Below are 18,022 nucleotides of genomic sequence, written 5' to 3'. Positions count from 1 at the left end.
AGTTATTGCTACTGGTTTTTTTTTTTTTTTTTTTTTTGAGCTGGGGACCAAACCCAGGGCCTTGGGCATGCTAGGCAAGCGCTCTACCACTGAGCTAAATCCCCAACCCCACTGCTACTGTTTTTAAGTGGTCTTGAGAACAATTGTTACACATTTATAGTGTAAACCTTAAACCTCATGTTATACAAGTTAACTCCCATTCCAAATAAAAGAAATCCAGTCAACTAAAGTGGTAGGTGAATCTTGATGTCCATGTGGCCAGTGCCTTGACCGAGCACTGTACTAGCGGTGATGTGTCTGGTATCAGTCACAGTGCTCAGCTGCTCACCTATAGTGTAAGGAAGCCATTGTAGCTATGAGTTTTCTTACATTCTCCAATGTGTAGAACAAACATGAAGGGCTGCATGTAGCTTTTAAAGCATGACCAAATGAAACGAATGGGAATCCTAGGGTGAAAACTTGGATTTGGGTGACATGCTCACCATGTCTATGTTGCCGTAGCTTGTTTTGTTTTTCAGGAAACTCTTAAGCAAGAGTCTGGATATTTTTCAGAGTTTGACCACAATAAGTAGTGCTGTTTTGGGAACTCTGATGGGAAAAGGTCACTCAAAGTGATCAGCTGGAATGAGCCATCACATCGTTCCTCCCTTTAGACATTCTTTTTAAGGCTCGTATTTTGAGGGTGTAGTGAAAAATTGATTTTACTCCCTTTTCCTTTTTTTTTTTTTTTTTAAAAGAAACTTCTTGGTTCTTAGTGAATTTTACATCATGCATCCCAATCTCCTCATACCCGCTCTCTACCCTCGCAATGCCTGTCCCAACAGAGGGAAAAAAGTTGCACTATGGAGGCTGTAGTGTGTCACAGTTGTGTCCCACAGTATACTCCTTGGTGCACACTTCTTTGCTTGCACATGTTCACTGTAATAACTTGTACAAGGTCTCTAACTTGTGCTACTCTTTGACTAGAACCCTACTGTTGGATATCCTGTTGTTGCCCTGTGTCATGGAGTTTGTGTAGTTTGGGATCTGTGGGACTGACCCCTTCATGCCCTCTGAAATTTATCCATGGGATGGATGTTGGGGTGGGCAGTTCAAAGGGCAGGGCCTGACAGGTATCTGAGCCCACCAGCTCTCCTGCTCCCATGCCCTCATGAACACCTCCTTACTCCCAACCAGGGCCAGCTCTACCTGCTGCCTGGCGAGGAGAGGGCCCACTCTCCTGAGTGTTACCGTTGGTGAGGGACATGGTCAGTTCTCCCACTCTCAGGATCCTGGGACCAGCTCTCCTGCCTGCCATAGATTGCAAGGGATGAGGGAAGAGGGCGGTAACAGATCCCTGCTGCTTCAGGGCCATGGACCCAGGCATGGTCCCTCCAGTGGCAGAACAGACTAGGACCCCACCATGGTCCCAGGTAGCATCACCAGCTATTCATATCAGGTACCTTCAAGTCTCTAGGTCTGCCTCTCTTCACTGTGCCCACATCATTCTGTTTCTTTTTCTCTTCCATTTCCCCACCACTTACTTGTTCTTACAAGTTATCTCAGGGGTGCCCTGGCTTATGAATTATGGTGCTGGGCAGGGGTCATGTTGGGTGTAGTGCCTGACTGGTGGTTGTTTTAGGCTCCCTGTCTAGGCTCCAGGGTGCTGGTCTGGTGATCATCTTGGGTTCATTCCTCACCCTGCTCACCTGAGTGACTCCATGCCTAGTGACCTCAAGTGACCCCATGTGAGGGTTGTCTGTCTTGAGCTTATTCCCACCTAGGGCCTCAGACCCAGGCAGGGTTTTTCTAGTTTGTGGCTTGCTCCCCGTTCTGGGAGCCATCAAGGTCTGCCGTGCTGGACTGGTGGTCCTCTCAGGCTCGCCTATTTTCAAGGAATGTGAGGCTACTAATGGTTTAGATATTCATCAGTCAGAACACTGAGGGTGGACATAGCCTCCACTGAGCGTAGACAAAGCCTCTGTCCTGTCTACCCCTAACCTGTATAGCACACAGCAGCACACCTGCAAGGCATGTAGGGGCAGGCACTTCCTTTTCTATTAATGGATGCTGGGATTGAACCCAGTATTTCACTTTTCCTAGGTAAGCACTCTAACACTGAGCTACACCTCCAGCTTGAGATAATATGTTGTGGAGGATTTCCCATTGTTTTTATATTTATTGTGTATGTGTGTGTGCACATGTGTGTGTGCATATTTACACTCCTGGGTGCATCCAAGTGGGCACAGGTGGAAGTTAGAGGACGACTCTGGTGTTGATCCTCACCTTCTACCTTGTCTGAGGTTGTGAGCTCCCAGGGACCCATTCCATCTCCACTGGCCATTTCTGTGTAGAAGTATGGGGATTACTGACTGCTATTTTACCCAGCTTTTGTATGGGTTCTGTGAGTTCAAACTCAGGTTCTCACACTCACATGACAAATACATATGTTACTTATTTGAGCCATTTCCACTTTCTTTTTTGAGAGGTCTCTCACTTCCCAAGCTTGCTGATGGACTTAGAGTGGTTGGCTGGCAAGGACGTAGTATCCTTCCGTGTCAGCACTGGATTACATGCATGTGTACTGTGGCACCGAGCTTTTCTTTTTAAACAAGGGTGCTAGTGATTGAACTCGGGTCCTCAGGGGTATGCAGCCACAAGCACTTTATCAATTGAGTTATTTACCCAGCCCATTTTGTTTAAAGGCAGTGGTTCTCAACTTTCCTAATGTGACCCTTTAGTGCTGTGGTGACCCCAACCTAAAGTTATGTTTGCTGCTACTTCATAACTGTAATCGTCATGTAATATTTGTGTTTCCATGGTCTTAGGTGACCCCTGTGAAAGGGTCATTCAGTCCTCAAGGGGATGTGACCCACAGGGTAAGAACCACTGTTTTAAAGTTAAAAAAAAAATCCATTTGGTTGAAAACCCCTGGGTGCCTGCTGTCTTAAGTGTAGATTTATAGTACTTTCCTATGGTATCACTGGTCTCTGATTTGACATTTTAATATGATGGTGTTTAATTGCTTAAGGTCCTCTAGAGCCATGGGCTGTTGACCTCAGAGCTAGCTCTCTAACTTACATAACTTATATATTTTAAGCAGAATTCTTTTTTTTTCTTTTTTCTTTTTTTCGAGCTGGGGACCGAACCCAGGGCCTTGCGCTTGCTAGGCAAGTGCTCTACCACTGAACTAAATCCCCAACCCCTTAAGCAGAACTCTTAATCAGCCCCATTTTGTGTCAATAGGAATAGAAGACCCTGGTTTCAGTATGTTACCTGGGAACTGTTTTGTCAGCATCTGTAGCACCCCATCCCCCTCCCAGGTCCCCATTCCTTATTTAGGTTTGTGTCACAGAATACTTGGTGCTGTGGATTTTCAGGAACCTAGGCCCCGGGGCAGTTGTACTGGTGTCTGGGCTATGAGATGGAAATTAGTTTGCTCAAGTGGGAGGACACTTGAAGGTTCTTTGTGAGCAGCCTGATCACTGTGCCTCTTCACGTGATCTGTAGGCCGAGCAAGTGATTTACTGGTGTCTCTGTGATATACTCTGTCACCTCTGTCCTTGGGATTGGGTGGAAGCCATTCTGGGGGATGAGAGACAGAGGTTTCAGCAGAGGCCACACCCTGTGAGTCAGCTTTTGCTCAATCTTCCTGCTTTCATGATCTACACACAGACATACAACTCTCCCTGATCTTACAGTGGTACATTTCAGTATTGTTCTTGTTACACTTTATGTAACCCAAAATACTGTCTCCATTTTCTTTTTCTTTTTTGGAAATGCTGTACAGCTTTGCTCATGCTGTGCATGCAAACATGCTGTGCGTGCAAACATGCTGTGCATGCAAACATGCCACCGACAAGCCACTCATATAATTTGTATCTCCAAGAAAAACTTAGAGCTTTGTGTTTTAGGGCAAAACTAGGTAATTTATGAAATTATGTTATTTTGGGAAAAGGAAAATAGACTCATTTTTCTCTGAGCAAGTTCCTCAGCAGGAGTAGTATGAGTAGAGTTCCAACACTGTGGCCGGGTAGTGCCACCCTCCTGGTAGGGATTCTGATAATTCTGACAGTGTTTATAAGTTAATAACACTTATTTTTGAGAAGTTAGTGTGGTTCTAATATTTTCATTTTTAAGTTTTTGGTCAGAGTAAATCACAGTAAATCTGCATAGCTAAAGGCTTCCTCTCCATAGATTTGTTACTGTGATGTTCATTTGCCGAGAGGATTGCTTTGTAGTGATTAGACTTTATTATGGAGACTTATGAGCCTCCTTTACAAAGTGCCATTTTCAAACCTTTCCCTGTGCCACCTTGTCTGGGTGTCTAACTCAACACAGTGTGCTTGTTCCTTGGGCCTTATCTGTCGTTATTTGCATTTGGATCTAACGCTAGCTCAGCATTCTGGTTCCCGTGCTTACGTCTGTTTTATTCTTTGTCTGTTTTATTCTTTGCCCGTGAGCTTCCAGAGTCATACAAGCCAAGTAATCGTCTACTTGATGGTCACGTGTGGGAAATGACTTTTAGGCCCGAGAGACGGCTCAGCAAGTGAGAGCATTTGCTATTATCTTGGGCGGCTAAAGTTTGGTCCCTGAAACTTTCTGGAAGGAGAGAATCTGCAGGTTGTCCTCTGACCCCTACACACAGTGTCAGGCACACATCTACATAGTATATACATATGCATGCACTAGATTAATGTAATTTAAAATGAATAGTTTGAAGTTAATTACAGTATTTTTCAAATAAGAACAGAAGATTTCTAAACTGGTCTTAAAAATAACCGAGTGATTTATAGTTGAATGTATTAAATATTTTCATTTATCATTTCATAATATTCTTCCTTTCTTCTAGATGTAAACCGATACTTTAAGAATAATTGCTTTTCCTGTAGCTTTGTAAAAGTCCCAAGTTTGTACTCTGCAGAAAGACAGCATAACCAGTCACATCTGTTTGATTTGTGCTTGTATGTCTTCTCCTAGCTTAGTCTGATTTCAGAGGATGGTGAGTGGATATGTGACTGGGCACCCAGGGTCAAGAGAGCCAATTATCTCTACGTTTTCAGGTCTTTGGAGCATGTTTCCAGATGTTCAGATTGTTTTGATACTGAGAAATCAGTAATTTTTCATTGTTTTTTTGATAATCAAGTTGCCCTTATATCAACAAGTTAATATTGTTCCAGAATTTGAAAACAGTATCTTTGGAAAGTACAGCTGAATGTGGCCAAGTTCCTAGACTTTGCCTAGCATGGCAAAGCCCTGAATTTTGTCCCTAGCACTCTATAAACTAGTCATGGCAGCACACTCCTGTAATCCAACACTCAGAAATCAGCATTAGGAGGATCAGAACTTCTTTTTAAATAGTGTCTCCTGTAGCCTAGGCTAGACACTATTTTTAAAAAAGGTTGCTGGAGAGAAGGGTTAGCGATCAAGATTTGCATTTAGAGAGGACCCAAATTTGGCTTATAGCCATCCCTAACTCCAGTTTTAAGGGATCTAACATGCTTTTCTGATCTCTGTGAGCACTAGATACCTACATCTCACACACACACTCACACACACACACACACACACACACACACATTCAGATAGAACAGCCATATAAATAAAATAAATAAGAAAGTAAGTGTGTGCATGTGGTTGGACCTTCAGAAAGCTAAGGTAGCATTGAAGCTTGTGTCACTTCAAGGATCTGTGCTATTTGTGAATAACTGAGGACTGAGATTCACAGATTCGAAGCTTACGTGTCTGCCTACTGTACTTTTTCTATCTATTTCAGTATCTACTAGTAATAGAAAATCAGAATCACTAAATTTTTAGTACTAAAGCAGAGTGTGCTGGCCTGGAGAGGTACTCAGCAGTTGAGTTCTTGCCAAGGACTGAAGTTTGGTTCTCAGTACTCACGTGGCAGCTCACAACCGACTGTGATTCTGCGTGTAGGAAGTCCAGTGCCTGCTTCTGACTTCTGTGGCCACTAGGCAGTCATGGGGTACACATAGGTGAAACATTCGCATATATAAGTAAATCTTAAAACAATATAAAAAACATTTGCTGGGATGGTTTTGATGATATATGTGAGAAGATTCTTCTCAGCACTGATAGGATCCATTGTGCATCTCTCGTGGATAACTTTGGCTTTGAGATTCCATACATTAGCTAAGTGGGAATGTGGAAGTGATGTTGTCCCAGTCGGTGTTAACTCAGAGGCCTTAGGGCTTTTGAGCAGTGCTGGTGGACCGTAAGAAGGTTACTTCAGAGTACTGTTTGGAGTGTGCTGTTGTTATAGGCAGCACATGTGGTCCTGTTATCTAGACACATGGTTACTGCAGACCCTTATTCTGAGCCCTGAACGTGTCTAGTTTTCTTCAGTTGTGAAAATGATTGAGGCACTGCTGGCATTGATGGCCTATGGTAGTGCTAAATACCCATAGTGAAAGACACAGTCTCAGGCTAGGGGCTGTTCAGTTCAGTACACAGTTTCCCGTTGTTGTTGTTGTTGTTGTTGTTGTTGTTGTTGTTGTTGTTGTTGTTGTTACAGATAGGGGCTTTCTAGGTTGTTCAAGCTTGTCTTGAACTCCTAGACTCAAGAGTGATCTTGCTACCTGGCTTTCTGAGTAGCTGGGGTGACAGGCACACACTATCATACATGGCTTTACTTTAGCATACTTTAATAAAGAATTTAGCCTTAAAAATGAAGAAGGCTGGGGTGATGCCTCAGGGGATGAGAGCACTTTCTGCAAAAGTGTAAAGGCTGGAGTTCAGATTCCCAGCACCATATAAAACAGCGGCTTGCCTCTCTGTAATCTCAGTGCCTGGGACGAGGTAGCAGGATCCCAGGGCAGGCCAGCTGCTCAGACTAACTGAATTACCAAGGTCTGGGCCCAGGGAGAGATCTGCACTTAGTAAATAAAGCGGGGAGCCATTGTGGAAGGCACCATATGTCAACCTACTGACCTCCATGTGCATGTTCACACACGTTTACAGACACTTGCACACTGGTGTGCTCCTCACATGTGAACATGTCTTTGCACACCCTTATATGCACTATACATGTACACATGCTAAAAATCAGCTAAGAACTCCTTTGGTTTTGTAATAGCTCTGTCATTCTGGAATATTCTTTAAAGGTACATTTATTTATTGTATTTGTGAACATTTATGTATGGGTGCATGCCTCCTGCATCTCCCTGTCCTCTGCTCTCCCCTCACCCCCTGGTGTCTGTGTAGGTCAAAACAAATGAGAGGATTGATTCTTTCTGTTCTGTTCACGTGTGTTCTGGGGGTTGAAATCAGGCTATCAGCATGACAGCTAGTGCCTTTACCTACAAAGATGTGTTTTAGTGGTTAGGATTAGAGGTGACAGAAGAAGGACCAGTGGGCAGACTGTGGAGTGAACTTTTAAAAGGTGTTAAGCCAGTGATGTGGTTCACACCTTTAGCCCTAGCACTTGGGAGGCAGAGGCAGGCAGAGCTGAGTTTGAGGCTAGCTTGGTCTACAAAGTGAGCTCCAGGACAGCCAGAGCTAATTCTGTCTTGAAAAACCATTTTCTCCAACAAGAAATGATGAATGGGCTTTGTTTGGACATGAAGGGAGGCATGGGAAGTCCTAGGCTGTGCTTCAGAGTGTACCAACTCAAGTTACATAGAGTGTACCAACTCAAGTTACATAGTGTGTACCAACTCAAGTTACATAGAGTATACCAACTCAAGTTACATAGTGTGTACCAACTCAAGTTACATAGAGTGTACCAACTCAAGTTACATAGAGTGTACCAACTCAAGTTACATAGTATGTACCAACTCAAGTTACATAGAGTGTACCAACTCAAGTTACATAGAGTGTACCAACTCAAGTTACATAGTGCGTACCAACTCAAGTTACATAGTGCGTACCAACTCAAGTTACATAGTGCATACCAACTCAAGTTACATAGAGTGTACCAACTCAAGTTACATAGTGCGTACCAACTCAAGTTACATAGAGTGTACCAACTCAAGTTACATAGTATGTACCAACTCAAGTTACATAGAGTGTACCAACTCAAGTTACATAGTGCATACCAACTCAAGTTACATAGAGTGTACCAACTCAAGTTACATAGTATGTACCAACTCAAGTTACATAGAGTGTACCAACTCAAGTTACATAGAGTGTACCAACTCAAGTTACATAGAGTGTACCAACTCAAGTTACATAGAGTGTACCAACTCAAGTTACATAGAGTGTACCAACTCAAGTTACATAGAATGTACCAACTCAAGTTACATAGTGCGTACCAACTCAAGTTACATAGAATGTACCAACTCAAGTTACATAGTGCGTACCAACTCAAGTTACATAGTGCGTACCAACTCAAGTTACATAGTGCATACCAACTCAAGTTACATAGAGTGTACCAACTCAAGTTACATAGAGTGTACCAACTCAAGTTACATAGTGCGTACCAACTCAAGTTACATAGAATGTACCAACTCAAGTTACATAGTGTGTACCAACTCAAGTTACATAGAGTGTACCAACTCAAGTTACATAGTGTGTACCAACTCAAGTTACATAGTGCGTACCAACTCAATAGTGTACCAACTCAAGTTACATAGTGCATACCAACTCAAGTTACATAGAATGTACCAACTCAAGTTACATAGTGTGTACCAACTCAAGTTACATAGAGTGTACCAACTCAAGTTACATAGAGTGTACCAACTCAAGTTACATAGAGTGTACCAACTCAAGTTACATAGTGTGTGTACCAACTCAAGTTACATAGAGTGTACCAACTCAAGTTACATAGAGTGTACCAACTCAAGTTACATAGTGTGTACCAACTCAAGTTACATAGTGTGTACCAACTCAAGTTACATAGTGCGTACCAACTCAAGTTACATAGTGCGTACCAACTCAAGTTACATAGAATGTACCAACTCAAGTTACATAGTGTACCAACTCAAGTTACATAGAGTGTACCAACTCAAGTTACATAGAGTGTACCAACTCAAGTTACATAGTGTGTGTACCAACTCAAGTTACATAGTGTGTACCAACTCAAGTTACATAGTGCGTACCAACTCAAGTTACATAGTGCGTACCAACTCAAGTTACATAGAATGTACCAACTCAAGTTACATAGAGTGTACCAACTCAAGTTACATAGAGTGTACCAACTCAAGTTACATAGAGTGTACCAACTCAAGTTACATAGTGTGTGTACCAACTCAAGTTACATAGTGCGTACCAACTCAAGTTACATAGAGTGTACCAACTCAAGTTACATAGAGTGTACCAACTCAAGTTACATAGTGTGTACCAACTCAAGTTACATAGTGCGTACCAACTCAAGTTACATAGTAGGTTTTCTTTAATTAGAAAAAGTTGTCACTTATCAAGCTAATGCTTCAAAAAAAAATGAAATGTTTTCCACACTGTACTGTTTTATCTGCCCAGTGTCAGATGACAGATAATTCTGCTATTTGAATTGCGCCTGTGGGTTAGCAACTACAAAGGTAAGGAAAAGGAAAGAAGACAGATGTGAAATAAAGAGGAAAACCAACTGCAACCCAGACAAGGGGAGGGCAGCACCCCTACAAGCAGCAGCCATATTCTCCGTTCAAGTCATCCCCACTTGCCTTTTCTTTCATAATTCATCTCTAACCAGACAGCTAAAGTTATGGGCCCTAGTTTGTAAGCCTATCCAGGATAAGTCACTGCTTCCTTTTCGCACCATGCCAACTAGCATTCCCACTGTCTCTTTTGCCTCTGACATCACCACCTGCAAGCTGTGCACCTTGGTGTAGACTTCGAGCTCACATTCTGGGTCTCTGGTGCTCTTCCTCTTTCTTCCCATGCTTTCTCAGGGCACAGCTCTTCTTTCTGTCTCTAGAGCAGCGTCTGGATTGGCAAGTGTGGAGACAGGCATAGTTGGTGATCCAAACCTCTTTGCTTTTCTGTTTTTTTTTTTTTTTTTTTTTTTTTTTTTTTTTCGGAGCTGGGGACCGAACCCAGAGCAAGTGCTCTACCACTGAGCTAAATCTCCAACCCCTCTTTGCTTTTCTGCATAGCACTTTCTCCACATTTAGGTATTTTCTGATTGTGGGCCCCTTCCCTAGAGGTCAGGGATTCCTGTTTGGGGCCCACGAGCAGTGCCTAACACATTAGTGCTCAGGGTGGGAAGAGTAACGGGCAGTAGAAGGGGCACTTACTCTCTTATGTGGAATGAAGCACTGCCTAGTTTCTGGAATGTAAAGTAAAGCCCATTAAGGTCATTCATCAGTGTGGCTTCTCTTGACAAAGTGCAATGTTCAGAACTGATAAATCTATAGGAGAGGAAGTGTGTTAGTTGTTGCTGCTGCTTCAGGCTGAGGGCACACACTCTAAGATTTATTTATTTCATTTTCTGTAGACGAGTGTTTGGCCTGCATGTATGTCTATGTACATACATGCATGTGTATGTATGTGCATGTCTGGTTGCCTACAGAGGTCAGAAGAGGGTGTTGAGTATCTTAGGTCTGGAGTTACAGAAGGTTGCGAGCCACTTTTAGTCTAGGGAATGGAACCTGGATCCTTTGCAAGAGCAACAAGAGCTCTTAACCTCTGAGCCATCATCTTTCAGTCCATAAATACTCTTGAACATATAATTCAATCGAGTCAGTTACACGATACATGACTAGCCCGGTAAAACTGTCAAATTACAGCAACATCAACCCAAACAAAGTCAAACAGTGGTGTCACACCATTTACTAAGAGCAAGAAGCAGGTTTGGACACCATGGCCAAGGTTTTCAGTCTGCCTGGAGCTAAAGATGTCAGTGCTTTTCTCAAAACAAGCTAAGCATGTGACGATAGCACAGGCCTGCTGTCCCTGGAAGAACTGATAGTTACAGTGATGCCAGGGAGTCTTAGGACAATGAAAAATGACAGAGGAAATCGGCACAGGAGTCTTAGCTTCCAAATAGCTTTCAGCAGAATACTGTATTTTGTTGCAGATTTCTGTTGTTTTTCAAAGATATTCATGTGGCAGAATTTATTAAGTCACATGTGAAAGCTTGAAGAAGAAAGAGAAAACTGGAGCCTGCCACACAGGCCTAGAGGACTTGATAGTAGCCAGTGAACACTGTGGGGTCAGGTATACATATCTACGAGACCACGGACCTTAGGACTTCTTCACAGCCCAGAGCCACATTCAAATAGGATAACAGGTTAAGTCTCAGGCAATGGGTAGGGGAAGTTGTGTCCTGGGGAAGGCCATATTAAATATCTATGAGAAAGATGCTCAGTGTTAAACTTTAAAACAGCAGTTCTAGGGGGTTGGGGATTTAGCTCAGTGGTAGAGCGCTTGCCTAGCAAGCGCGAGGCCCTGGGTTCGGTTCCCAGCTCCTAAAAAAAAGAAAAGAAAAAAAAATCCACATAAAACAGCAGTTCTCTCAACCTGTGAGTTATGACCCCTTGGAGGGAGGTTGAATGACCCTTTCCCATGGGTTGCCCAAGACTATAGGAAAACGCAGATATTTGCAAAATGATTCATAACAGCATCAAAATTACAGTTATTAAGTAGTAACAGAAATAATTTTATGATTGGAGTCACCAGACAGGAGGAACTAATTAAAGGGTTGCAGCATCAGGAAAGTTGAAAACCACTTATTTAAAGGGACAGACTCATGGGTGGCTCTTGAGTTACCTTGACATTTTATCTGTCGAATATACTAAGAGTTTATATTGGCTTAACCAGAACTGACCTATGTAACCAGTTGGCATGCTGTGGAGTACCTTCCTCAGGCACAGTATACATAAAAATTAGTACAGATAAGCATGTCCAGATTTAAGTATAATGTCTCACTTGTTAAAAGCCATCCATCAGGTGAGCATGGTTCTCAACAGCTCAGAGAAAGAACAGAAAGACATTTCCCCTTAGAACCAGCTAAGAATATAGCTTATCGGGTTGGGGATTTAGCTCAGTGGTAGAGCGCTTGCCTAGCAAGCGCAAGGCCCTGGGTTCGGTCCCCAGCTCCGAAAAAAAGAAAAGAAAAAAAAAATATAGCCTATCAAAGCCCCTTCTGATGGGACAGGCATGTATTCTTCCAGTCTGAAATGCGTGTCATTACATCACATGCCCCTTGTATTATTTATAGTCACATCGAACAGTTACCATGTAGGTGGTGTCTTGTAGATCAAGGAACTAAATGAAAAAAATGAGAGAATTATATTGCATAGTCTCTTATACTTCATGGTATGTTATATGTGCTTACTGGAGACATTTACAATGCTACAGTGGAGAGTCTACTGAATTGTTATGATTTGCATCTAAGAATCATAAATTCACTTTAAGGATATGTTATATCTTTATATTTTTAATTTATTTTTTAAATTTTTAATTAACTTATTTTTATGGTTTGGATGCTATATCATATAACTTAGGATAACCTTGAACTCCTGATTTTCCTGCCTCAACTTCTCAAATGCTGGGATTACAGGTATGAACCTTCATGGCATACGTTATATGGAAAGAAAGGACCATCTACATTGACTTTTTGTAAAAAACGATTTATTTATTTTATGTTTATGAATGCTCTTTTTGCATGTATACCTGTGTGCCGGAAGAGGACATTAGATCCAACTACAGATGGTTGTGAGCCGCCATGTGGTTGCTGGGAATCTAACTCAGATCCTCTGATAGAGCAGTCAGTGCTCTTAACCTCTGAGCCATCTCTCTAGCCCTGCATTGACTTTAAAGATAGTAGAGTTACATAGCTTAGGCTGGCCTTGAACTCTGACTCTTCCTGTCTCTACCTAAGTGCTGGAGCCACAATGTGACACCACACCTCTCCAGTAAATTATTATTTAGAAATGAAGACAGTGACATACGACTTAAGGGTGTGTTCTGACAATGTGTCATTGGGCAGTTTTGTTTCTGAATGTCATATGCTCTGGGACACCACTGCTGGGCCCAGCGCTATACCATGAGACAACGAAACAGCCTCCTGGGATCCTCACTGTATGTGTGGTCAGTGGTTGACTGCATTAGTGTTCTGCGATACATGACTATGCCATATATATTTACAAGAAGAACTTTTGTTGTCACGTCTTTGACTATGTCAAATGTACACTGTAGAGATATAATTGTAGCTCTTTCCAGACCTCTTTTAAAAAGCCTTTGCACAGTACTGTCTGCTTTCTGTTCTTCCCTTTGAAGAGAATTTCATGTGACTCTTTTTAGTCAATCCACCTTACTGCTTCAAGAGCTTGAAAAACAGAATAATGGAGTCTAATTGTGTTTACATGCAGCAAATCCTGAAAGCAAAGAGGGATATCTGCATGGCGCACCACTTACTCCTTCAGCTTTTGTGTTTCTGACTATTAACACGGCTAATTTATTTCTCCTAAGGAGCGATACAATTCTTAACTAAAAGTATGATGTCATTCTGATGCTGCTGCTTTGATTATAGAGCACAGTGAAATTCTAGTCCGGTTTAGTGAGCCGGGTGTTTATTGATGGGATGAATCTGAGCGGTTAGCTGTCCGTGTGGACCGAGGCTGACTGGCACGGATGCTTGATAAGCAGCCTGTGGAGCACGTTCTATAGCTTGTATGTGGTTTTTAATCACTGTGAACTTACAGGCAGGCGAATATTACAATTGTCTGTTTTTCTTTTTAGGGCTCATGTAATCAAAGAAGTTTCTTTGTTGTGTGTATCTTCACAGAACACAACAGGAATTGAAAATGCATCAGGTGAGTTTAAAAATAAAAATTTATACAAATTCATGACCTAGATGTTAGGCAAGCTATTGATTTTTAAAGCTAGCACCACACTCCCTCCCTCCCTCCTTCCTTTTGAATGTTTGCTTTTGTTTCCTAACACCATTCTCCGTCCGTCTAGCGTGAGTTGTATGTGGTGTAGCTGTGCACTGACTGATGTGGGTTGGTGTTTCTTTGGGTCCTCAGGGAGACCAACTTAGGAACTTTACCTCAGACTTTTTTTCTGGAGCTGAGGACCGAACCCAGGGCCTTGCACTTGCTCTACCACTGAGCTAAATCCCCAACCCCAGACTTTCTTTTTTAACCCCTCTTCTGCTGCACTCAGAATTAGGGTTTTGTTCATTTGTTTTTGGTTTGGTACATATCAATCTTTTGTTCTCTGAACTTTTTATTTTATAATTTTCTGAGATTAAAAATTATTTTTAGAGACACTACTGCTCAAATAAACTTTCAAGTATCTTGCTCTTGAAAGCCCTCTGTATAAAGAAGAGGATGCAGATACTGAAGTAGAAGATATTTTCTTTTGCGGGAGGATGTGTGATTACTCGGAGATTAAACTATTCTGCTATGGGATATTTCTGTAACCTCAAGGGTGATCCAATAATTGGTATTAGCTATGCAATTTTAATGCATTCTTTAGCAATTTCCTTACTTTTGTCTTATTCTCACAGTTACAGACGTTTGTGGCTGTCAGAAACCATCTCCTAACAGTTTTTGTAAGCACGCTTTTAATCCCAGCACTTGGGAGGTAGAGGCAGTTGAATCTCTGTGAATTTGAGACCAGCCTGGTCTACAGAGCTAGTTCCAGGACAGCCAGAGCTACAGAATAGAGAGACCCTGTCTTAAAACAAAAACAAAAACAGAAAACAAAAAACATATCACTGTCAGAAATATTATCCTAAAATTTTTCATAAGCAAATTTTTTAAAGAGGTGAAAAACAAAAATATAAAGTATGTATTTTTTCACTTAATAGCTTAAAACATTTAAGACTTGAAAACATTTTATATCTTTTTAAAAAGATTTATTTATTTATTTATTTATTTAATGTATGTGAGTACTCTGTTTCAGACACACCCGAAAAGGGCATCAGATCCCATTACAGATGGTTATGAGCCACCATGTGGTTGCTGGGACTTGAACTCAGGATCTTTGAAGAGCAGTCAGTGCTCTTAACTGCTGAGCTATCTCTCCAGCCCAACATTTTTTATCTTATCAATTGAAACTTTAGACACTTAAAAAGAATCATTTCCAGGTGTTTCTAACTAGAAAGCACAAGTATAATTTCACGAGGTGATGATGTTTAATACATTCTGTCCGATGTTGCATTGGGAGAGGTGAAATTGCTGGAGTGAGTCATTTTGATTTCATTGCTTTCATTATCAAAAATAAGTTTATTGTAATACACAGACTATACCTTATAAACAGGAATCTGGCAAGCACATGGGCACATGGTCTCCATTACAGTAATAGTTGAAGATTTACTGACATACTTCTGAAGGCAGCTTGTATTTGAAATGGTGAGGGGTTAGGAAAAAGGCAGGATGGATTTGGGGGATCATCCATCAGAGGTATATTTCTGTATGTGTTTCATTTATTTTCCTAATGTAGGGTTGACTTTCAATGTGAACCTGGTCACTCAGAGCAGTGGCTTTTCTGCAGTCTGGGGCTTGTTAGAGGAATAGGTTCTGGGTAGAGCGAGGGTGACTTCTCAAACTGGAGTTTGAATGTGGACTTTGTTCTTGGTGTGCTGTTCTGTGTTCATTTATCTGAGGAGCTGACAGTTAAGCTTAGGCTTAATTGTGCGTTGGTTCTCATGTCCTACTGAGTCTGTAAGATTTCAAGTGTGTTTAGACATTCTTCTTCTGATTATTATTATTTTCTGATACTTTACACTTCTGCTTTAACGTACATCTCAGTTGTGTCAAATGAAGAGTGTGCATGCTGTTTCAAAAGAGGTGTAATAATAACCATTTCAGGTTTTCGCTCTTTAGCAATCTCATGTTACTTTTGACAAGTTTTAATTTTAGATTTGTGCAGGGCTTCCTTTGATGCCAAGTGCCAAGGACCAGGAGCAAAGTAGGTGTGCTTTAACGACTAGCATGTTTTTTACTCGGCTGTGTGAAATGGTCTGATAATAAGTAAAGGTTTATTTTGATCATAAAACCATTCCACTTTTTCTTTTAGCACTTTCAGTTAAATTTCTTTATTAAGTTGGAACATTATGTTCATCCACAATTGTTCTTGTAATTAAAAAAAAATCAGAGTAGTTTATAGTTTTTGTTCTGGCATTTATCACTCTTGTTGTCAGTCAGATTGTACTAAAAATTTCCAGATAACTACACAATAGAATCCAGGTGGAAGGAAGTTTGAACTTGAGCAAGACTAACTCATAATTAACATCCTAAAGGTATTGTGTAGGTCAGTAGGATTCCCTCTCTAGGAGATGGTTATCGTTTCTGCTGCACAGTCAGAGCCGTCCTCTGAGGGCTGTGGTCTTAGACACTAGCACAGACTCTTTATTCCCAGCCAATGAACCAGTTGAGGCACAGGGATGATCTGGATAGGGTCATGTTGCTATGTGAATCCTTTAGGAGGGTTGGTAGCATTCAAAGCGTGCCCATATTGTACACACTACAATACATTACAATTGTGTTGGTGTGATCCAGTCCCTCCTTGAGAGGTAGCTTGCTAGGCTCTCCCTCTGAAGCTATTCTGGGGCTCCATATACCCTCAGAACATGAGTTCTCTATGGTTGCTCCTCTTCCCTGTTTCTCATTTAGTGCCCACTCTTGCCATGTCTTTTCTCTGGATAGGTAGGTAAGTCCTTGTTCCTCCTCACTTTGGTGCCTAACTGGCAGTCAGAGTCACCTTTGCCTTCATTCTTTATTTTCTCTGTTTTTAGATCATAGTTGTCCTTTGTTTCCTCATTAGCATTCCACACTAACCCTATACAGTCGCTCCTGGACTTACAGTGTGGCTATATCCTACTAAACTCACTGTAAAGCCAAAGCAATTACAACTTTCCCCTTTTGTGTCTTAGACTGTTGTAGAGTAGAGATCATCTCTGCGATATTCTCCTGTCGTTAATTAAAATAACATATTTCTACTCTGCTATATTGATGTTTCTGTTCTTTAAGTCTGATGACTTAAAGGTCCATTTTGATTTAATGATTTCAAGATTAATAAGTATTTGGGATTATAAATTATGAAGTCAGCTAGACTTTTTTTTTTTTCTTTTTTTTTCGGAGCTGGGGACCGAACCCAAGGCCTTGGGTTTGCTAGGCAAGCGCTCTACCACTGAGCTAAATCCCCAACCCCGTCAGCTAGACTTTTATGTCTTTGTAAACTGCCCTTTCTATCTGTAAATAGAAAGTATTTAGAGCTTTAACTTGTTTCATACATTTAAAGATATCTGTTCTGTTTATATATGTGTGCATGTGTCCATATGTAGATGACCTTGGAGGCTTTGCAGCTCCAGCTACTTCTGAGCTTCCTGAGGGGTACTGGGATCCAGACCCTGCCCTTGAGATTGAGTAGTAAGTGCTCTTGACACTGAGCCCGCTCCAGTCTCTGCTTAGGGTTTTCTGGAAGGAGGTGTTTAATGAACATACTTGGATTTTCCTTTTCTTTCTTTTTTTAATACTATAGACTGTGTTTATTCCAGTCATTGTACTTTTAAAGTTTGACACTCTTTTATGTTTTTTTCCTGTTTTCTGTTTTAAGTAATTCCCATCATTTTTGTTCTTGTTAAGATGTAGGGCTGCTGAGCTCTGCCCTCTGTGTTACTGTTTTTTTTTTCTGCTATGTTAGTTAAGCTCTTTCTTGTTGTTTGCCTTAGCTTGCCATTGTAGTTGTATGTTTTTTCTGCTTTTCAGTTTTCTGAGTATCTCAGTAATGTTTTACCTCAGCTATTTATCTGTAAGCTTGAATTTTTAAGTTTTCGTTTTTTTTTTTTTATTAAATGAGGCTACTATGGCTCATTTTTTTTCCTAGATTTTCACCCCTGCGGTGTGATCTGTGTGCCTCACTGTCCCCATTAGACCTGCATCTGTACTCATGGAGATACAGCCATTTGCTGGCTGTGGGGTATTGCAGTGTCCTGGGCTTCCCTTGCTGATTAGTCCTTCCCAGCACGCAGCTGCTGATGAACTTTGTGTCTGTACTGACACGGTGGTGCACTGTCCTGTTCTCTACTGTCCTAGCCATGCAGTCCCACGGAATGCATTCTGTGTTTCTCTTCCCCTGGCTTTGTCCTCCACCCGGCTTGCTGCTGCATTTCCTTGGCAGAGTTGTCATTGTC

At 41.5% G+C, this 18,022-nt stretch overlaps 1 protein-coding gene and 1 pseudogene across 7 annotated transcripts in view; one reads left to right on the top strand and one right to left on the bottom strand.

Annotated features, from left to right (window-relative positions):
* Positions 1-18,022, top strand: part of Prdm2 (PR/SET domain 2) — a 110,586-nt gene that overhangs the window by 5,834 nt on the left and 86,730 nt on the right. For all 7 annotated transcript variants that reach the window (XM_087549473.1, XM_087549475.1, XM_087549476.1 and 4 more), the window contains one exon: positions 13,621-13,694. Coding sequence is in view for 6 of the 7 variants with exons in the window: in XM_087549475.1 (XP_087405601.1) it covers positions 13,686-13,694 (9 nt within the window). In the remaining variant the exon portion in view is untranslated. The remainder of the gene's footprint in view (positions 1-13,620; positions 13,695-18,022) is intronic.
* On the bottom strand, positions 1,877-2,025 carry LOC120103347 (small nucleolar RNA SNORA17; annotated as a pseudogene).

The sequence above is a fragment of the Rattus norvegicus genome, chromosome 5, assembly GCF_021556685.1.
Source record: "Rattus norvegicus strain SHRSP/BbbUtx chromosome 5, alternate assembly SHRSP_T2T, whole genome shotgun sequence".
In the NCBI taxonomy this organism is placed as follows: Eukaryota; Metazoa; Chordata; class Mammalia; order Rodentia; family Muridae; genus Rattus; species Rattus norvegicus.
The sequence above is the reverse complement of the archived record's forward strand: the minus strand, read 5'-3'. Positions and strand labels throughout refer to the sequence as shown.